Here is a 22,833-nt window from a genome sequence, read left to right as displayed (position 1 = left end):
GGATTTGACCAGTAGAAAAAATCTGTATGTAGAGCTAGAGATATGTGTAGATCAATGGGTCTCAACCAGGGGAAATTTTGCCCCTCGTGGGACACTTGGCAGTGTCTGGTGACATTTTTGGTTTTCATATCTGAGGGTTGAAGGAAGGGGTGATGGGAGTGTCTTACTGGCATCTAGTTGGCTGAGGCCAGGGATGCTGCTAAACATCCTACAATGTAGTAGCCTGAATTATTTGGCCCAAAATGTCACTAACGCCGAGGCTGAGAAACCTTGGTGTGTGTAGATGAGGGGAATGATGACGTAAACATGGTATAATATTGACATCAGGGTGAAAAGATTATGGGAATTTTCATACTATTTTTGCAACTTTTCTGTAAATCTTGTTATTCCAAAATTTTAAAAGGTTTTAAATGGGTATAGTTGGCAGATTTGGTCTTAATACTCTGATCTGCAGCCTAGAGATAGAAAATGACTTGTCCCTTGTTGGGAATGTAAGTTCAGCTCAGTCATTGTCCATGACCTCTGGGGTCACAGTCTTCAGGGACAGGAAGGGAAGTTGGCAGAGGTCCCGATTGCCCACATGGGCCATGGCTGTATTTGCTTGCTCCACCATGAGAATGCACACCCCTTGTGTCGAGGCCATATTTAGACAGAGAACTAATGTTCTGCTTAAATTGTTCTTTTTAACCTTGAGTTGGAAGCTGTTGATGAAGAACCGACCCCTCCTCACCCAACCCCTCTTTAACTTGTCCTCAGACTGCATTATATTTCATATATATCTCCCAAGGAATTGTTCTTAGGTCTTTTCCTTGAGTTCATCCTGGTTTCTCCAACAATATCGTGGGCTCCTCTGGGCTAGGAGTCCTGCCTTCTGTTGTATGGATGTGTAATGTGGTGGCTAAGAAGAGTTCAGGCTCTGGAGACACACTGCCTCTTCCACCTCTCACTAGTTGCGTGACCTTGGTCATATTATGGAACCTGTTTGTGCCTCAGTTTTCTCAACTGTTAATGGGGAGGAAAATACACCTGGTGGAGTTTAAATGAGTTAATAGTTTTAAGTTGGTTCAACAATGGCACATATTAAGACCTTAATAAAAAAGTTAGTGTTTATTTATTCAGTCATTCATTCTGCAGTATTAGAATTATTTTGCCCTCCCCACTCCCTGTACAGCATTCCCTAACCTCTGTGTTAGGCAGATGTAGTTGATGTGTCCCAATCATCCAGGTGCTTCCTACAGCCCTGGCTCTGGTTCTCGCTGTTTCTGTTGCATTGACTCAGCTCAAATGCTTATTAAGAATCTCCAAGCTCTGTGGCAGGCTCAGTGATTGGGACTTTTTAATCTTTTATGTCTCTGTCCCTTTCCCATTCCATCCTATCCAATTCTCTTCTTCCATTCATTGGGTATTTCCAATGAGCTGTACACTGTACTAAAGGCTTTTTATTATTTCCTTTGCTTCTCATAATAGCCCTGAGTGAGGCAGAGGCCGTTATTCTCCTCACTTTACAATTAAGGAAACTGAGGCTTGGAGAGGTTAACCAACTTGACTAAGGCCACAGAATTAAGAAGTAGTGTGCTTTTCCCTCTACTTTCCCGTAATGATGTACTTTGAGCAAGGGGCCCACTCTGTTGGTAGACTATAGTGCAAAGAGTTGATACCATTCCTCTCTTTTACTTCCTTACAAATGACAGAAGCTGGAAGAGACCTGCACAGATGAGCATTTAGCATTTGTCATGTGCCAGGGCCTGTGCTAGGTGCTGGGACATAAAAATGGAAAAAACTTGGTCAGTGACCTCAATTTGTTTAGTGTCACAGTTGTCTTTTACTGTAACAAGGCACCCCAAAACTTAGTGGCTTGAAACAATGATTTATTGTTTCTCATGATTCTGTGAATTGTCTGGGCTCAGTAAGCAGTTCTTCTGCTCCATGTGATATTGTGTAAAGTCACTCATGTGGCTGCATTTAGTTGGGAGCTTGGCTTGGGGGGCCAAGATGGCCTCACTTACATGTCTGACAGTCGGTGCTGGCTGTTGGCCAGGGGCCTGTGTTTTCCTCCATGTGGCCTCTCATGCTCTGGAGCCTCTCACCACGTGATCTCTCCAGTAGGACAGATGGACTTCTTTACGTGGTTGTTGGCTTCCAGTGGAGTGACAATGGAAGCTCATGGCCCCTTAAGGCCTAGTTACAGAAGTCACTCGGCATCACTTCTGCCATATTCCGTGGCCCAAAGCAAATTACAGGGCCAGCTCACGGGGTGGGGAAAGAGACTGTACCTCTCAATGTGAGGAATGGCTTAGGAGCACAGGGGTGGGAGGGATTGTTGTAACTATCTTTGAAAACCTACCACACTCACTGTCCCTCTAGCTCTTTAGCTGGAAGAACAGGGTTTTAGAGCTGGAAGTCTTCTTAACCATCATCTGATTCAACCTCCTAGTTTTACAGATGCAGAAACCAAGACCTGGGAAGTCAAGGCATTTGGCCTAGGCCAACACACGTCTTGGAGGAGCCAGGCTTAGAACCGGGCTTGCCTGGTTGGTGTTATCATCTGTGTATGCCAATGGGTGCTTTGCTTTTCTTCCAGCAGAGGATGTCTCTGCCGAGATCCTCTCTGACTTAAGGCCATCCCTGTTAAGTTTGGAGACCACGAGGGTGCAGAAGAAAGAAGGGACTCGCTTTTTCTTCTTCTGTTTCTGGGCCTGGTGCCTACCTCCTTATTCCTGGGCTGGGCACCGGGCGTCTTCAGTTAGTGCTTTGGCCGCATTGACTAGCATTGACCAGGCATGCCTTCTTCATCATTGCCTCTTCTATATGTTGGAACATGACATGATGCTGGGTTTTACCACATGCATAAAAAGTGGCTGCCCAAACCCCACCAGATGTTATAAAATGAAACCCAACACATTTATGTAATGTTTTAGACTAGTCTATTATGCTATAGTATGTTTTCCTAAAATCCACAATTACAGCAATATAATATGTGTTGCTTGTTTTGAAATGGAGCAGGTGAGCCATAAATTATTAATTTCTCTCGGTGTAATGACAACCCTGAAAATAATTAAAAAGTTCCATTTTCCCAGATCATTATGATGCTGTTTTGGATATTTCCAGCCTCCTGGGTAGAGGACAGGTATATTTTGTATTAAAGACAATATTTGTTATCAAATACAGTCCTGGATCCCCCCCAACCCTCATGGGGATGTCTGACTCTTATTGAGGGTTAGGGTAAATAAGAAGTGCAATTCTTAGATTTGTGACTCCTTGAAAAACATAAATTGAAGACTGAAAGACACTCTCTAGGAAACAATATTCACTTGATTCCTGTTGTATTGAGTAGATTATAGATTATATAAAACTATTTTTTCATTCTAATAGAATTTGCCATTTTTGTAGATTAAATAAGTAATGTTTGTTTATTATAGAAAATTTAGAAAAGACATAAGCACACAAAGGAGAAAATAAAGATCACTTGTAATCACACCTTGTAGTCAAAACCACTGTTAACATTTTTACTGTATGTTTTTCCCATCAGAGAGATAGAGCAGTACATCTATAGATTGATATGAAGGAAGAGAGAGATGTAGATATAGATAGATGTAGATAGATGTAGATATAGATAGATATAGATATTTTTTCTTTAAAAGAATGGGATCACAGCCGTCCCACTACTGGGAATCTATCCAATGAACCTGAAATCAACAATCCAAAGAGGCTTATGCACCCCTATGTTCATTGCAGCATTATTCACCATAGCCAAGAAGTGGAAGCAACCTAAGTGTCCCTTGACTGACGATTGGATCAAGAAAATGTGGTATATGTATACAATGGAATACTACTCAGCCATAAAAAAGACAAAATCATCCCATTTGCAACAACATGGATGGGCCTGGAGGGTATTATGTTAAATGAAGTAAGCCAGAAGGAGAAAGACAAACACTGTATGATCTCACTCATATGTGGAATATAAACCAACACATGGACAGAGAAAACTTTATTGTGGTTACCAGGGGCAATGGGGGTGGGGGGTGGGCACAAGGGAGTCATATGTATGGTGATGGACAAACAAAAATGTACAACCCAAAATTTCACGATGTTAAAAACTATTAAAACATCAATAAAAAAAATGGGATCATACTGTAAAATAATTTTGCAACCAGATTTTTGTGTGTTTTGTTTTGCCTAAATGTGGCAAAAACATTTTTCCATGTCATTAAATATTCTTCCATACAGGGAAGTAAATCTTTCTTGTTTTGACAGGACAGTGATATTGAAGCACTGGTCAGATGTTTGGAAAATGTCCTGGGTTGCACCTCTCTAGGTGAGTAAGTTTCTTCAGATTCCAAAATATAGTGATACTTACTGATTCTAATGGAATATCCAAGAGGTAGAAAGCTTGGAAGGAATCTGACAGATATTTCAGTCTAACCTCCTCATTTAAAGATGAGGAAACTGAGGCCAACAGAGGTTGAATGTCTGGCCCAAGGGCCAGGAATCTCAAAGAATTGTTTATTATTATTGTAAGTAACCCTCAGTCTCCAAGGATGAAATAATTGAAATTCAGTGGTCCATAGTGATCAAATGGTAGCCTAGCAGTGTCTAATAATGGGTTTTATAGGTTTCCTGGAAAAGGACTCTCCCTACCTCCCTCGTCCTGTAGAAACAGATTGCATTCAGTCAAGCTGAAAGGACTATCACTCTGAAGGTCAGTCAGTTATGAGAAGAGATTTGGTATAAAAAACAAAGCTGAAATTTCTTTAGCATTGTTTGTCTCGATAAATGGGATTGCTGTGCTTCAAGGATAAAATCCTATTTCTTAGTTTCTTCTTCTTTTTTAATCCAAAAAGCCCAACTGTGATAACTTCTGGCACTAGACAATAAATTGTCACACTTGACATGGATAGAATAGCAGAGGATATTCTTACAGGTCCTGGGTGAAAAGGGCTGAGATTTATTTTTCTTTGAAATTTGATTGTGAGTTTTTATTTAAAATTTTTTAATTGCGTGACCAAAAGCAATCTCTTCAAAGGGGATGGTGGGAATAAAGATTAAGTTTTCAGTTTGCAAACATTCACCACTATTTTATTAGCAGCTTTATGCACAATTTTTAACCTTTTTCTAGCTTATTCCACATTTTTGTGTGCAAAGTCTCATTCACAACACAGCTCCCTGATATTTTTCTTCTGACCATCACCCTCTGATCTGTTCAGTTACACATCAGTAACACTTGTTAGGTACGTTTAACTCCCAAGTATGAACTTCAAGACCAAGAAGGCTTTCTTTTGACCAAGTCACTTTCCCTCTCTGGACCTCAGTTAGATTAGATCCATAATTTTCAAACTGGGTTCCTTGGGGACCTCCAGGAGCAGGCCAGGGGAGGTGCACCGAGCAGCGTGAGGCCAGAAGCTCTGTCTGCACTGTTCATCTCCTTTTCTCCAGACTCGAACATGGAGTCTGGTGCAGAAGAGGCCATTCACAGATATTTTTAAGAGAAATGAGATGCAGACCCTGCTCCTTTACCAGCTTCAACCAAAATAGTTTCACTCTTATCTGTTTTATAGATTAGATTTCTGCATAAGATTATGTCCTGAAAAAGATAGACTCTCCTACAAAAAAAGAAAAAAATTAACATTGGATTGGATAGATGATATCTAACTTCTCTTCTAGACTGTATAATTTTATAAAAATGAGCATTAGAAACATGGAATAAAAATACACATTTATCTCTGTCTGGAACTCCACTAAAGTGACAGAAAAGGAATAAAGCTGATATAAACTACAGGAACAAAGGGAACAGGACGGGGGGTGGGAGCAAGTGAGAGCTGTTAGTGAATTTGAGGAGATAGAAAGCAGATGGATGAGTGGTGATTTAGAAAACAGAGAAAGGTGAAAGCTAAGTGCTTAAGATGTGTGTGGGAAGGAAGCGAGGGTGAGGGGTAGCCTAGGAGACACTGGGAAGATGGGGGGCATGCTTTTGAAATACCTGTGTGGGGAGGTACTCACAGCGGGACCTTCATTGCAGGTGAGAATTTTATTACTTTCAGGACTCCAGGCGCTTCTCTCATTCCACAGAAGCCGTGAAGAAATGTCCTCACATAGTCTTACAGGAGATGAGGTCGCTCAGGTAGCCAGTGTCTGTTTTGCTTACATTTTTGGGAGATTCACCAGCTACAGCAACAGTTAGATGTTATTTGGCACCATGCTTGTTAGTGTATGTCAGAATGTTAACAGGATCCAAGGGACAACTTAAACTCAAATATATCAGAGTATAAGACTTGTCACTTAAAAATGAAATTGAGCTAGGCTTTGCTCACACTCAGTATCAGCCTATGCATTTTGGACATGTCCAGTTGCCCGTTGAGCATGTTAAGATGCTAAGTATCTTCCACAAACATCTTCAAGAGCTTCTCCTAACCGTCAACAAGAGAGAAAAGAACAACAGAAATGCAAATGTCCTTTCTGGTTATTTGGACCAAGAAAGTTTTAACTTTGTGGCCCTGAAAATGTTGTGTGCAGTGGTTTGACCCCATCCCCAACCCCAGATTTAGTTTTATTTCTATTTAAGACAGGGACAGTGATATTTTCCCTTCTTATATCACTGGAGAGTGGAGAGGATGAATGTTAGCATTTGTGTAGCATTTCTGTAACTTCAAGAGATCCTGAATTAGAAGGTACCCTTTTGAATTCCAAGTTCAGTATATTAGTGTCCTCTATACATCCAGGTCATTTTAAAGCCTTTCAGTCAGCGCTTCTCACACTTGATCATGCATCAGAATCACTTAGAGCGCTTGTGAAAATGCAGGTCTTGTGCATGCCCAAGAATCTGTATTTCTAACAAGTTCCCAAGGGATGCTGATGTTCTGGGTCCAGACCAAACTTTGAAAATAATGGCATTAGAGTCCTTAAGCCCTGAAATTCTTATCGTGCACACCCACGCCAATTTATAATTCAAACAAAAAATTACTTAAGTATAAAATAAAAATTTAATTTCTTAAAATTATAGAGAACTTGCCTATAAGCTAAAATGAAAATTGCTTCTTTCTAGATTTTCTGTTTCTTTGTAGTGCTGTCAGTGTGTGCTGGGCTATCTGGCACTGTATACAAGACTACTGAGCTTCCTTGGAACCAGTATTGTATTTTTGCCTCATCCTCAGCATCTGCATCAGACATTTAGAGAGGTCTGGTGGGCTCCAGGCACTGTATGAGGGCTCAGATGTTGAGACCTAGTTAGAACATGGTCCCAGCCACCAGGTGGGGTCCTGGATGAACAGTGCAAAGCTTTGTAACAATACCAGAGAGCACCCACTAGGTGCTTCTTTCACACATGGAAGACATACTGTCCCAAAAGGAGGCACCTCATTTCTGAAGCCCTAAATTCCCCCTGAAATTTCCTGTGGAGTACAAGAAGCAAGGCCAGCCACGAACAGGCTGCTGAGTGATCCCAGGTGGAATTAGGAGAGGGAAGGAGAGAAGAAATTTAAAAGGTAGCAGGAAAGGCCAGAATTGAGGGCATGGGGGCCGGCCAAAAATGTAGGCAGTGACCATTACACTGAGGGCAGATACTTTAAAACATTACACTGAGGGCAGATACTTTAAAACATGAAATTTCTGTGGTTTAAATGTGTAGCCTGTGTTTTTCCCCCCTCCTTTCTTCTCTACAAATGTTTATAAAGCACATAGTAATAAGCCAGATGTCACAGAGTGATGAAGAAAACAAGGTCCCTGTCTTAATGAGCTCCCAGTTTAGTCAGGGAGGCAGTTACATACAGGGGACTGTGATGAGGACAACACATTCTGTGAACAAGGAGGAGAAGGGTCCCCTATGGGGGTGCAGCCTGGGGAAGGCTTCCCAGAGGAGGGCAAGGTTTGTAATTTCCTATGTCTGTGAGGGCAGGACAAGATCTCATTCGCTGTAGTGTTCTCAGAATCTAACACATAGCACTTGTTCAATAATCATTTGGTGAATGAATAGAAAGATGAGTAGGGTTGCCAAGTGGTCAGGAGGGGAAGTAGTCTCTAGAAAGGATCAAGCAATATGAAGGCTCAGAGGTATGAAACAACTGCATATATTTATGTAACTATCGAGAAGTTTGGTGCAGCTGGAATGTAAGGTGTGAGGAAGGGATCAGCAGACCTGGTTATATAGAGCCAAGGCCATGGAGAATCTCGTGTGCCAGGTTAAGGAGCTTGAACTTTATCATGTAGGTTAGGATACCATTGGTTTCTTAAGCATGATGAGAAAAGATCACTTTTAAAAACAGTAAGAAGGATGCTTTGAAAAGAATAACTTGAGATGGGGAACTGGTTATGGGCTCTCATTACACAGACAACAGATGGTGTTACTATAGCAACTGTTCAGGCCCATCACTACTCAGAAGGACAGAAGACGACCCCTATCTTCCTTTTCATTGAATTTAGTAGGGAAAATTCTGTCTCCATATTTCTTAATAACCTTATTATGAACCAAGGCAACATATGAAGTTTAATACTTTTTAATGTTTTGGAAATTAGTTGTACTTCTAGAGAGAAGTCATCAGCAGAATGATACGAGTCCTTAGTAAACTATATTTATAAAAAGGCTTGTTTTGTAGATTCAAACTGTATGTTGTCACAGAAGTAATTAGAGTACAAGAGATACTTCAAAACCTCTCTGCCCATTAAGAATTTTTTAGTGTGTTGATATGTCTGATCAGTTAGGCTTTTTGAAAATTGTTACCCCAATTGTTCTTCCATTGAACCTTGGTAATAGCTATTTAATCTCCACTAAACAATGTGACTGATATAGACCAGGCATCAGGGCTTCTGAGTCCCTTAGGAACTTCCTTTGCTTAAGCTCTTCAAACTCTAAGCCATTAAATGTAGGGATGACTGACAGCCATTTAACCTTGCACTATTGTGCTTTTCACCTTGACAGAAAAGAATTTCTCATAATAATTAGAGTGCTTTCAACATAGTGTTTTCTTTCGTTACTGACACATTGAAACCACCACATTTGGAGGAGAGGAGGGATATTTTGGATCAGAAACAACTTGGATTATTTTGATGTGGATACACAATATCTGGTTATCACTAACCTTTCTGTATATGTCTTATAAAAAAACTATTAAATTTCTATAAGTTCTTTAAAACTCAAAAGGATGCAATAGATTCAAAATTACTGGCAGTCTACAGAGAACTTGCTATGTGTCTGCTAGACACATTCATTTGGCAGATGTGTGGTGATGAGAAGGGAGCAGGAAGAAGGCTTTGTAGTATAAATAAATCCCTAAAACAATATTATTAATCATTCTTAGTAGTATACTCTTAGCAAAGAACCTTCTGTATATTACTACAGTAATGAACTTTTTTGTTATGAGGATAGAACTTAATGCCTAGAAATGTGGAAGGAGAGGTGGCCCTTGCAGTATCTTGTGGAACTGTTTCCCCTTTTGGCTTTCACCAGAAGGAGTAGATGATTTGAGGTAATTATTTTTCAATTTATCTTCTGTGCTGCTGACTGTAAAGGGAGCCATGTGCTCCAGGCAGCAGTTGTCAGGACTGACACTGTAATGAAAGGTGAGAACTTGTCCTGGGTTCTTACCTGAATAGAGGACAGAGTAGTGCCAGCTAGTGGTGGGCTACGTGAAGTGCCAGCCTGCAGAACCAAAACACTTGGTCTGGATCTGCTTAGTGGAGTGCTCAGCTGACGCTGGAATTCCACAGCATTCAGCTTAGAAGAGATGGTTGGGACACAGACCCCCTATCGTCCATCTCAGTCCCAGAAGGGGCTCAGTAAAGCTCTAGGGTGTGTCTGATTGCATGCAGCACAGATGGCCATCGATGTGCCTTCCTGGGCGAGGTGGCTGTTACAGGGCCCCAGTAAGTGAACAAATTAACCTGGCCATTTGAACTTTAGAGAGTACCTGTTCTTGAAGAGACAATATTGAGCTGTTCTTTCTGGCAGTAATTATATTCCAGACCAATTGCTTTCTGAGGCCACTTCTGGTTGGCTCAGTAAAACTGTCACCAACAGAGAGGAAGATTGTCCACCTATTTGCTAGGGTAGAGGATTTCATATCCAGTTCATTTAGAAGTACTATTAGGTTATTTATGTGAAAACTTAGAAATGTGAGTAAGGCTGCATTCACCTGCAGATTGCTTAATGATGAAACGTTTATTGAGCATTTCCTGGCACAGAACCATTGTAGGGTACACAAAGGAATATCAGACACAGTATGTTTTCAGAGAACTTCTAGAGTATTAGGAGTGTCAACATCTTTAGACCAAATGACTAGAACTTCAGGCCGAAAGTAACGAGCACCAGATGAGTGAGGCAGCATCAGAATCACAGATCGCTGGGCCTCACTCTTAAGGATCCTGATTCAGTAGATCCAGGCTGGGGCCTGAGAATCTGCATTTCTAACAAGTTCCCGGGTGGTGCTGATGCTGCTGGCTCAGGAACTGTACTTTGAGAACCACTGAGCTAGGAAATCAGGGAAGAAAGTGCTGTCACTCCAGCTAAGGCTCTATAAAGAAAATGCTTGTTTTTGACAAATTTTAATAAATTGAATCAAATTTTTAATAAAAGTGCCTCACATTGAATTTTTAATATATTTATGACCCCGCAAAGAGAGTGTTAATTATAACTTAGAAAAAAGTTTTCTTTCAACATTTCACTTATACTAACCTGAAAGAAATGTTTTTGACCCATCAAGTCTATGTCTAGGAGTTTATCTTGAAGAAATAATCAGAGTTGGGTGTAAAGATAAACATACAAGGATTCTCATGGCAATGTTTACAATAGTGAAAAATTAGAATCAAAATAAGTGCCTAGCAGTGGGGGCTAGTATATCTAGAACAAAGAAGTTCTTTACAGTTTATTAAAAAATGATGATGTAGTTACATATTCATAGGCATGAAAGGTATACAAAACTGTAGTTGATACATACACACACATCCAAACACACACACACACACACACACACGGAAATACCATAGTGTTAATCATGGTTCTCTGAGCAGCTTTCCACTTCTGTGTTTTCTATTTTGTCTGCAGCAAACATGCATGACTTCTGTGATTCTTTTCTACTAAAAGAAGAGGGAATACTTATTATAAATATTATAAATATAAAATTTAGATACAAAAATATTATAAATATAAATACTTATATTAAATACCTTAAGTATTTTAGTCAGTCTTGAAGCCGGCCCAACCTGCTGTTAGAGAAAAGCAGGTTTTGTTTCTAAACCTAAGATTCTCCACGTTTGCCGCCTAGAATAATTAAACTCCCCAAACCCTGGCTACTGTGACCACAGGGTAAGCACAACTGAAAAAGTTATGGTCTGGCTTTCACAAAGCTCTTCCTAGCCTTTATCCACATTTCATTGCTCTATGTCAATCCAAATAGAGACACTCTTTTTAAAAAAACAAAAAAACTGATAGGTGCTATTCTTAGAGGCCTCTTCTGGTACATTAAAAAAAAAAAAAAATGAACATTTGCAAATCCCTGAATCCCTCCTGTTGTTTTAATCTTCCATACAATTCAGTTGCATATTTTTTGTGTGAAATAACTATGCAGTAAAAATAGAAAGTTTATTTATTTCCTATCTCCTGGTATTTATCGTCTCCCCTATGAGTAGCAAGTTTTCTTTTCCAGGCTGGTCCACTTTTTTTCCAAATAATTTAATTTTGGTGGAGGCAGTGGGGTGCTGTTTATTTATTGAGAAACTGCCCTGTACAGAGCACTGGGGTGGGTGCCATGGAGATGAGGGAGGCAGTGTAAATTTACCTCCGGCCTTTTCCAACAACAAAGCACCTTTTTATAGATCATTGCATTTAAGCTTTACGAGGGCCCTAAAAGGCAGGTTGTTTTTGTACAGGTGAGGAAACTGAGTTACGGAAGTTTTGTAACTTACCCAACATCACAGAGTCAGGATTCAAACCCCAGTCCTCTAAGGCAGCTCATATGCTCATCCTAATGTGCCCTGGCTCCCTTCCTACTGGAAGCATCTGGAGGTAATTCTCTCCTGGACCATCTTCTTCCCCTTTCCTCCTGTCTGCTTTCTTCTCCAGCCTCCTCATGTGGTTTGGCTTGGACACAGCTGCTGCTGCAGGGTTGGCAACAACTTCCTTAGGCCATGGCTTTTGACCTGTGCCTATAGAAACACTTCTCTGAAAGACCTGGGGATGGTGGGGGGTGGGGGGGAGGAGGGGGGGCGCTAGAGATGGTTACATCGTCGTTTTTATTGTCACTCTTATCAAATACTTAGCTTGTTGAAGACACCAAGACAACCCCTTTCATGCCCCTACTCTCTCTCCAACCCCAGTACCCATGTGACATGGCTTGGGTTCTTCTGGAAGCAGCCACTGACACAGAGTTGAGTGGGGCAGGACATTTATTTGGGAGTGCCCTTAGGATTGACCCCCATGGATGGGAGCAGAAGGAAGCAGGATGAAGCAGAGGGAGAAGCTGAGCAGCAATGCAGGCCTGACAGTCCTTGCCCCAACCCATGGGGAGCTCTGGACTCATCAGAATTGTCTGCATAGGCCAAGATGGCCAGGTGTTCTACCTCTACTGTCATTAGTTATTAAATGTGGGCCACAGGGGAAGGGCATGATCTTGGGCAAAGCAGCTTCCTGCAGCTGAGGCGGTTCCTGAAGGGGCCACTGGTGGAGGGTGTCTGTCTCCAGCACTCCCAGCAGCTGGACAATAAGCTCTTTCTTGAAGGGAAATCTGAGTGGTGCGTCTCCATCTCTGGGGTGTTGGGGTAACACAGTGAAGACAGAGACCAGCCTGCTTTTCAGATTCTTAGGCAATTTTAGTGACATCCTGAGGTTTACTATCATCACAGGAGAGGCTCAAGGAAAAATCTTTGCAAAGATGTGGGTCAGCTAAGCCTCTGAGCAGAGTGGAACGGCTTTCACAGTGCCTGCTGGTTCACGGCTACTCTTATACCAAGCCATGGGGCCATCATCCAGAGAGGTGGAGAAATGAGATGACAGAGGTAATGTTCTCCCCAAATTTCAGCCTTTGGAAGAGGGTTTTGTCTGATGCTCTCCTGACTTTTCAAAATCAGCATGTGAAAATCCTTATTTGATGCTCTCCTGACTTTTCAAAATCAGCATGTGAAAATCCTTATTTGGATGCGGCACTCCTGGGGGGGGACTAGAGAGAGCACTCATCCGGGAGTCAGGAAACCATGGTTCTAGTCCTGGTTTTGCCCCTTCCCTGATAGCTCTGTGATCTTGGCTAAGCCATGCAGCCTCTCTTGGCCACAGTTTCCCTATCCATAAGATGAGGGAATTTGTCTTCAAAAGGTCTGTGGTCACCTCCAGCTCAGAATCATGATGATTCTCCATCATCTAGGCCAGGGGTCGATAAATTACCGCCCACAGGGCAAATCTAGCTCAGTACCAGTTTTTGTAAATAAAATTTTACTGGAACATAGCCATGCTCATTCATTTACTTATTGCCTATGGCTGTTTTCAGCTACAACAGTAGAGTTTAGTTGCGACAAAGATTGTTTGGCCTGCAAAGTCTAAAATATTTGCTACTTGGCTCTGTACAAAAAAAGTTTGCCAATCCCTAGGCACATCTTGGATCATGTGCTGTTCTAACAAGTAGGGGGAGAAATATGGCCATGAGGATATGCCTTTGCAATAATTTGGCAAAGATGGGTGCCTATCAGGTAACTGTTCTTTCTTCAGTATTCCTTAGGAAATTGAGGGAAAGAGGGGGGTTGAAGGAGCATTCTGAACGTTTTGTACACCAAGGACAGAGTCTGCAAGGATTCCTGAGTGAGCAATGTCCCAGGTGCTTCCGTGAGATCTTGTTTGCCAAAATATCCACCCCTACAGCCCCTGCATCAGCTCTTTATGACCCTCGTGGAAGGATCTTCAGCAGGGAGGGCAAACGCAGGGTTTTGTTTTACAATCAAGGTCATTTGTCCAGCAACTGAAATGAGTAAAGGGAAATTTTGGAAGAAATGAGAGAAGAATCTCTTTCTGCTGGTGAGAGGTCAGAATCATCAAGCTGTTGCTCCTTCGGGGAAAATAGCTCTGCTGGTGAGAGACCACAGAAGTAGGAGATATCCTGACAATGTTATTGTTACGAGCTGTGCTTTGCACTCTTAAGAAACACAGCTTCTAGTTGTTTAATGTCTCACCATATCATTTTTTTTCATTTCATTGTCAAAACATCTCCATGGGGTGGTATCAAGTGTTATGAAGCTCATCATCCTATATTTCACAGGTGGGGAAAGAGACTTCAGGATGATTTTGCCTGATGTTCTGTAATGCCTGTAGCATTTATTATTGGTCCCTACCATTTGCCTCTTCACATTTGGTCCCTTTGATTGCTCTTTATCTTTGTTAGTATAAGTATTGCCTTCCCAACTAAGTCTCTGCCCGTGGGTGGTCTGGGGATGTCTTATACTAACCAGATCATGGAACGTTTGAATTGGAAGAAGGCCCTCAGTCTAATGAAAACACTTAAATATAAACCACCATGCTAGGTATAGACCCTTATTATACCTCTTTGTATTCTCTGTACCTAGCATAATCTCTTGTGTTTATGTACTCAGGAGCACTTCTGGTGATTATCTAGGTAGATATCCTGTCTTCGCAATTGATTGCAAGCCCTTCGTGGGTTAAGGACCACAGCTACTATTTACATTACCTTTGATTTTAACTTCCACCTATTGAGCATCTGAAATATATGTCTTACCTTAAGAAACTAGAAAAAGATGAGCAAATTAAACCCAAAGCAAGTAGAAGGGAGGAAATAATATGGAGTGGAAATAAATAAAAAGTAGAAAAACAACAGAGGACATCAATGAGACCAGAAATTGGTTCTTTGAAAAGATTAACAAAACTGATTGATCTTTAGCTATAGTGACCAAGAAAATAAGAAAGAAGACTCAAATTAATAAAACAGGAATGAAAGAGGAGACATTACTACCAACCCTAAAGAAACAAAAAGAATTATTAGGGTATACTATGAACAACAGTATGCCAACAAATTAGATAACTTAAAGGAAATGGACAAATTTCTAGAAAGAAACAAATTACCAAAACTGACTCAAGAAAAAAAAGAATATCTGAATAGGCCTATAACAAGTAGATCAAATTAGTAATTTAAAAACTCCCAACAAAGGAAGGCCCAGGCCCAGATTTGTGAATTCACAACTGGTGAATTCTACTAAACATTCAAAGAAGAGTTAACACTAGTCCTTCACAAACTCGTCCAAAAATAGAATACAAGAGAACACTTCCCAGCTTGTTCTATGAGGCCATTCTTTGATACTAAAGCCAGACAAGGACATCACAAGGAAAAAAAAAAACAGCTATGGACCAATATCCACTATGAATATATATGTAAAAATCATCAACAAAATACTAGTAAACCAAATCCAGCAACCTTAAAAAAAAAGGAATTATACACAATGACCAAGTGGGATTTATCCCAGGAATGCAAGTGTGGTTTAACATCAGAAAATCAACTAATGTAATATATCATACTTACAGAATAAAGGACAAAAACTATATGATCATCTCAATAGATGCAAAAAAAGCATTTAACAAAATCCAACACCCTTTCTTGATAAAAACACTCAACAAATTAGGAACAGAAGGGAACTTTCTAAACTTGATAAAGGGCATCTATCAAAATATCTACAGCAGCATCACTCATAATACTCGTTTTGTTTATCCATTCATCTGTTGTTATGGAAACAACTCAAGTGTCCATCAAAAGATGAAAGGAGAAACAAAATGTGATATATATAGATACAATGAAATATTATTCATCCATAAAAAGGAAGTCCTGATACATGCTACAACATGGATGAACCTTGAAAACATTATGCTAGGTGAAATAAGCCAGAAACAAAAGGACACATATTGTATGATTCCACTTATATAAAGTACCTAGAATAGTAAAATTACAGACACAGAAAGTAGATTAGAGGTTACCAGGGATGTGGGGGAGGGGAGAATGGGGAGTTATTGTTTAATGGGTATAGAGTTTCCGTTTGGGGTGATGAAAAGGTGTTGGAAACAGATAGTAGTGATGGTTGCACATCATGAATGTACTTAATGCTATTGAGTTATACACTTAAAGTGGATTAAGAAATTAAAAAAAAGATAAAAGACGAACAAGACATAATCTCTGTGGCCAAGGAGCTTACTAACTAGTTAAAAAGGTAGGAGAGTGGAGGGAGAGATTCGTGTCTATAGCGAAGAGTATTAGAAAGCAAAACGTGGCAAGTAGCATCTCAGCTAACACCTAGCACAGAGGTTGACATAGAGCAGCTATTCACTCTAGGAAGTTTGCAGTACGGCGCCCAACATCTAGGACTATGGAATAAAACAAGGCCTGGTTTCAAGTTCCAGCTATGTAATGTATCAGTTGTATGAATGTGGGTAAGTTACTTAATGTCTCAAACCTCATTTTCCTCATTGAAAAATGCGCCTGCCTCATGGGAACCTTACCCAGATGGTATAGATAAGATGCTTAGCAGAGGGCCCGACTCTTGTCTCCTAAAAAAAGTTTAGCCATTATCATTGTTGTTGTTAATGATGAATTGGAACAACTTTGTATAGAAATGAAGTTTAAAAGAGACAGTAGATCCAAGCATTGAAATACAAGTCACACACCTGAGACAGGAAGGTGAAGGAACCTAGGGTGGGAAGCCGGGGTGAACAGTTGAAAGATGGTATCAAGGAAAGGGCAGAACAGCAGAGAGCAGACCATGACGGTGACAGAGAAGACAGGAGTAGAATTTGAGGGAGAGGACCCAGGCTGACTGACACAAGAGGTAAGGGTAGAATTGGTTCAAAAGGAAACTCAACAGAACCGCAAGTCGCAGCATCTGTTTGCAGTTCCGTTTTCATAGTGCAAAAGGTCCTCCTTGTTCTGGTGAAGGGCATGAAGGGGATGGGGAAAAGGAAGCAAATGCTTGAGTTGTTCCATCTTATATTCTCTGTCACCACTTTCTTTTCAAAACGTCTGGACCCACAGTTTTGATGCTGACCCATGGTTTGAGCTGTGAGCACAGTAGTGTTCTCCTCCGTTGAGGCAGCATGACCATAGTCACTCTCCCTGTATTTTAATGGGGTCATAGTCCCCTTCTAAGGAACACACAGCCCACACAGTGAGTGGGTACAAGGGGGCAGGGCGTGGCTGCCATTTGGTCCCCCTGCTCCCCTCTGACTTGAGGCTGCAGTCAATGAAGGCCTGCTGAGTCCCAGCCACACAACATGCACCCCATGGCTTTTCACAGAGGTGCACTGGAGTCAAGTATCTTCAGAATTTACCACAGGCAGAATAGAGTGGTCGGAGTTTTTTCTAAAAACTAGATTTTAGTTTTTTCTAAAATCTCCCACTTGCATATCCACTTTGAAAAACTCACCATAGGTATAAGCCGTGTTTGATGACTGGTTGGTGAACATTCTTCAGTCTTAGAAACCAAAAGGAGAAGAGTGCTGTCTAAGCAATGGTTCATGTCAGGGTCCACTGTTCTTTAGAAAAGTGATGGAGGTGAAGTAAAAGTGAAGGCCAGTCAAAGGTAAATCAGAGAGGGACAGACTTACTCGGTGGAGGGGGCGGGTCCCCACCCTGTGGCTGGAAGATCCTTGGGAGGGAGACGGTATAGAGGTCTCATAAGAAATCTGTGCAACCATAAATGCACCTAACATCGTGTGTGTATTGAAACTAATAAGAGAAAATTAATTTTAAAAAATCAACATAGAGATTGAGATTCATCTATTTTTTTATAAATATCTAAGAAAGCAGAGCCCTGGAACCAGAGCTTGGTGGGCCCCCCACGCTCAGGAGGGGGCCTGCAATTGGGGTTTAATGCAATTCCTAATAATATTATCTTTGAATTTGTGTTTTATGAGTGAAGTCTGATGGGACCATGGGACATATGCCAGGGGCTTGAAGCCTCTCTCATGGGCTGCCTCGCCTTCAGCTGCCTCCCTGGGAAGGGTCCTCTGCCACCCACTCCCTGACCCACCCCTGCAACCACTGCCACCTTCCACTCCCAGTGGCCTGGGCATGCCTGGGGGAGGGTCAGGGTTGTGGGACCCTCAGGCCCCTGCGAAGGTCTTCACTCTCCTTCAGAGTGTCTGTCCGAGTTTCCAAGGGAGAATGACATTCAATACCCAGTAAAAAATACCCTGATCGGTCCAGAGAGAGATGCGGAAGAAAGGAACCAGCTTGTCTCTTGCTTTTTGAACAAGGGGCCTTGTATTGTTGTTTAGCTCTGGGCCCCATGAATTGTGCAGCAGGCCTGTCTAGAGCTTGCTACTTAAAATGTGGTCCCAGGACCGGCAGCATTGGTATCACCTGGGAGCTTATTAGAAATGCAGAATCCCAGGCCCTGCCCACACTTACTAAGTCAGAATCTGCATTTTAACAAGATTCCTGAGTGATTCATATCACATTAAAGTTTGAGAAGCAGTGGTCTAGAACACACTCTGGGATCCAATTACCTATTAGATGAAGTCTGTGATTCTAGCCCAGTTGTTTTTATCATGATTGCTAAACGTGTGGTCCTTTGACACAGAGCATCTGCTATTCATGTTGGAAAGTGGGATGGAGAGGAAAAGGCTGGCCAATAAGAAACACTGAAAAAGGAATTGCTCTGAGCACCAAGCTTCCCCAACCCTGTTGCTTGAAATTCTATTTGCCCTGTTCTCTACTCTTGGGCTTAATTAAGGCTTAGCATCTTGCCCAGCAATGCTGAGAGCCTTCCTGAGGAGAACAGTGGTCAGATTAAAATAAACTGCAGCTCTCCTGGAAATTGCTTTGACCTTTATTCGCATAAGCCTTCAGGACCTGCCAGCTCTCTCTGGAAGAGGTGGGAAAGCGGCACCTTCCTTTCCTTCTTGGCAGAACTGATTTTTGAGCTCACATTTGGGTTATTTGGCATGGTGTGGTTTTAGTAACTTTTCAGGTTCTAGGAAAGACGATTATAAAAAGCAACCAACTGGACATAGAATGGACCCCGCATGCCTTCCCCCTCACCTCCCTCACAAAAGCCTTGGCTGGGGAGAAGCAGCTATTCTGGCCAGGGCTGATGGGAAGAGGGAGCTGAAATGAAGCTGCTGTCTGATGCCAGCGAAGGCTAAGGCAGGTTTTCTCTCAAGGTGTGGAGGGGATAATCTCCAGGAGAGAGGGGAGCAATCAGTCACCAGTACTTGTGTCTTAATGTGGGGACATAACTGATGATGTACCAGGAAGGGCAGGTTGTTTATTTAACTAATTGTAACATGCTCTCTTACAAAGTTCATACCTGTTGATCCAGTAATTCTGCATCTAGGGATGTAGCCTAAGGAAAGATCGGAGATTCTGACAAAGAGTTAGGCAGGAGAATATTCATCTGGATGATATCTATAAGAGCAAGAAGTTCAAAGTGGCATGTGTGCCTCCAAGGGGGTATACAAAAGAAGGGCATGTTGAGAAATAATAGAATTTGCATTTAAATTTTTTTTTTTTTTTGGTGTGGAAGATTGGCCCTGAGCTAACGTCTGTGCCAATCTTCCTCCATTTTATATGTGGGATGCCGCCACAGCACGGCTTGATGAGCACTGTATAGGTCCACACCCAGGATCTGAACCCACATACCCCAGGCCGCTGGAGCAGAGTGCGCAAACTTAACCACTACACCACTGGGACAGCCCTGCATTTAATTTTTTAAATTTAAAAATATAAGAAAAAAGCTTTACTAATATATGAAGTAGGGATTGGCCCTCGCTGTCTCATTTGGTCCCTAAATCAGACAGTCACGTGTTATATGAGATGTGTTGGGAAAAGAGTGGGAATTTCACAACGGAGGTCCCTTCTCTGACATAGCAACTGCATGGACATAAATTACAAATGAATCTGAGGGTGTTCAAAGTCTTTTCCTGATGGAGTGAGAGGCTTGTTGTGGGAGATCTAAGGAATGCGCAGGGAGGACCTGCCGCCAGCCCCAGGGAGGGCCTGTAGGCAAATCCAACTCTGGATTACCCGGGGCCCTCCCTCAGGGGCCAGCTTTAGCTTCTTAATGGGAAGCAGTGTTGTTTCAGTTGCTGAACTATTTCTTTCCCTTCAATTCCAACATGTTCTGTAAGAGCCTCCAGGGTATCTTGGTAAAATTTATGGCTCTTGCAGCAGATTTCATAACATTGCAGCTTTCTGAACCCAACTTTGGCCTTCTGCGCCCTTCTGCTGAAGTTCAGGGCTGCAGATGACCCCCCGGTCAGCATCGTGCTTTGCATTGTAAAAAAACTAATGCTCAGGTGTGGGATTAAGATAAGCGGAAAACTAAGCTTATTAGCAAAAATTCCTCAGTCATCAATCAAATATCCACATCTGCTGAAAGAGACTGGCCAAAGGCTTCCCAAGAACATTTGCTTTTCTGTAGATGCATTTGCCCCTGTGTTTTCTAGTATTAAAAAAGCCCATCTTTGAAATAATGGCGTTCTGTTTAAACAATTTTTTTTTTTTTTGTGAGGAGATCAGCCCCATGCTAACATCTGCCAATCCTCCTCTTTTTTTCTTTTTGCTGAGGAAGACTGGCCCTGGGCTAACATCCGTGCCCATCTTCCTCCACTTTATATGGGACGCCGCCACAACGTGGCTTGCCAAGCAGTGCGTCAGTGCGCGCCCAGGATCCGAACCGGCAAACCCCAGGCCACCGCAGTGGAGCGCGCGCACTTAACTGCTTGCGCCACCGGTCCGGCCCCTAAACAATTCTTTTTGAGAGAGTCTTGGTTCTGGAATTCTTTGTGCATATTAAAACTGTAAATAATCTTGTCATTTGGATCTCCTTAATGTGCATGTCATAATTGAATTCATCTCTAATTAATGTAGCATTACCTTGTGGCAAAGGTGGATTAGGTTCTGTTTTCTGGTTGCCCTTGAATGTTGCCTTGAAGTTGCTGGAGTGCTGATGAAGTCAATAAGGGCTGTGCATTGATTTTCAGACACAAGGACCATCACCAGTACAGCTCAGGACATGTCCCCAGGAGCAACAATTATCAACAGTGCGATGGCCGGGACCAAGATGAAACGCATGAGGGAGTAAGTAGCATGTTGCCTGACCCTGGGGAGAGTGCAGTATTAGAACATATTGACAAAGCATGTGATCCTGTCACATGATGCTGTTCTTCTTGGCCTCCACAAAAAGAGCAGCTGTGCTTTCCAAGAAGCATCGGTGAATGGAATGTGCACAGGCTCTGTTGAAAAGGCCTGAATCTGCATCAAAGGCACCTGCTATGGTCTGAGTGTGTCTCCCCCAAATTCCTATGTTGAAATCCTAACCCCCCAAAGTGATGGTATTAGTAGGTGGGGCCTTTGGGAGGTTCTTAAATCATGAGGGTGGAGCCCTCACGAATGGGATTAGTGCCCTCATAGAAGAGACTCTAGAAATCTCCCTAGACCGTCTGCCATGGAAGGACACGGTGAGAAGGCAGCAGCTATGAATTAGGAAGAAGGCTCTCGCCAGAATGCGACCATGCTGGCACCTTGATCTTGGATTTCCTGGTCTCCAGAACTGTGAGAAATAAATTTCTGTTGTTTATAAGCTACTAAATCTGTGGTATTTTGTTATATCAGCCCCGAATAGACTAAGACAGTGCCTGTTACAGACTTCTTGGCAAAGAAGAGACGCCCAGTCTCCTAGTGTGACTTCTCCTGTACAGCTCTTGTCTCCAGACCAGGGGTTGGCAAATTCTCTCTGTAAAGGGCTAGATAGTAAATATTTTTGGCTCTGTTTCTGTCACAATTATTCACCTCTGCCATTGTAACACAAAAGCAGCCATAGACAATATGTAAGTAAATGAGCACGGTTGTGCTTCGATAAAACATTATTTTTGGACTAAAATTTGAATGTCATATAACTTTCAGGTATCACAAAACATTATTCTTCTTTTGATTTTTTTAACCATTTAAAAATATAAAAATAATCCTTAGCTCACAAGAAGTACAGAAACAGGTGGCAGGCCAGCTGTGGCCTGTGGGCTGTGTAGTTTGTGAACCTCCTAGAGATGTTTCAACTCAGAAACTTCTCTCTAAAATCTCTTCCTATGTTGGTGCTGGTTGAATAGCTAGGGAAGCTTGACAAGAATTATTTTTCAGTCGATTTGCATTTATATTGTTCTTGCAACACAGCACATCATCATCCAGGCTAATGTTTGAAAGCAAAGGAGAAAAAAAGTGCTGAAAGTTATTTCTAAACCGAAAGCTGATAGTGTGTTTAGATGCTTATTGTTTTCAAGTCCTGCCTATACCTGAGTGGTCACTTAGTAACATAGTTACCATGACAGCAAGAGATTCCCAGGAACTGGAAGTGAGGAAGTTTGGACTGAACTTTCCTGCCTTGGCCTACTTTCTCTTCTCCTTGCTAGGGAGATTATGGAAAAGGCTTTGCTAATCTCCTAGTTGATAATCTTCAAGGAAAAGTGACTCACTTATTTCACTCTTAAAGTTTAACAATATGGTATTGTCAGATTTTTGATCTAAGACTTCATTACATTTGCAAAGTATATAACATCCCATTTCCTCGCATATTATGAAGTACTTTAAATAATTAAAATGAAAGTAGTTTTGCCAAAATAAATGACCAAGATGCATTCTAGTGATTTTATTCCTGGTATGTTGTTTTCTTCCTTATTGTTTGACTGAATTTGACAAAGTATTTTCTGGCTCATTTAATGTGGATCAGTGCAGTTTGGGCTACTCCCCCGTGGATGGTATTGCTCCTGTGGCGGAATAACCTGCCATCCCCTTATATTTCACAAAGCTCTTTACCATTCCAGAAAAAGCAGACAAGAAATTGAGGCTGCAGGGCAGTGTATCTTTTGAGGATATA

General features: G+C 41.7%; 1 protein-coding gene across 1 annotated transcript in view; it reads left to right on the top strand.

Moving 5' to 3' along the window:
* Positions 1 to 22,833, top strand: part of NEK11 (NIMA related kinase 11) — a 233,818-nt gene that overhangs the window by 166,007 nt on the left and 44,978 nt on the right. The window contains exons 14-15 of the mRNA XM_014789660.2: positions 4,255 to 4,315; positions 20,948 to 21,044. Coding sequence (XP_014645146.2) covers positions 4,255 to 4,315; positions 20,948 to 21,044 — 158 coding nt within the window. The remainder of the gene's footprint in view (positions 1 to 4,254; positions 4,316 to 20,947; positions 21,045 to 22,833) is intronic.

Source organism: Ceratotherium simum, chromosome 5, assembly GCF_057802395.1.
Source record: "Ceratotherium simum simum isolate JZ-2026a chromosome 5, ASM5780239v1, whole genome shotgun sequence".
Taxonomy (NCBI): Eukaryota; Metazoa; Chordata; class Mammalia; order Perissodactyla; family Rhinocerotidae; genus Ceratotherium; species Ceratotherium simum.
The sequence above is the reverse complement of the archived record's forward strand: the minus strand, read 5'-3'. Positions and strand labels throughout refer to the sequence as shown.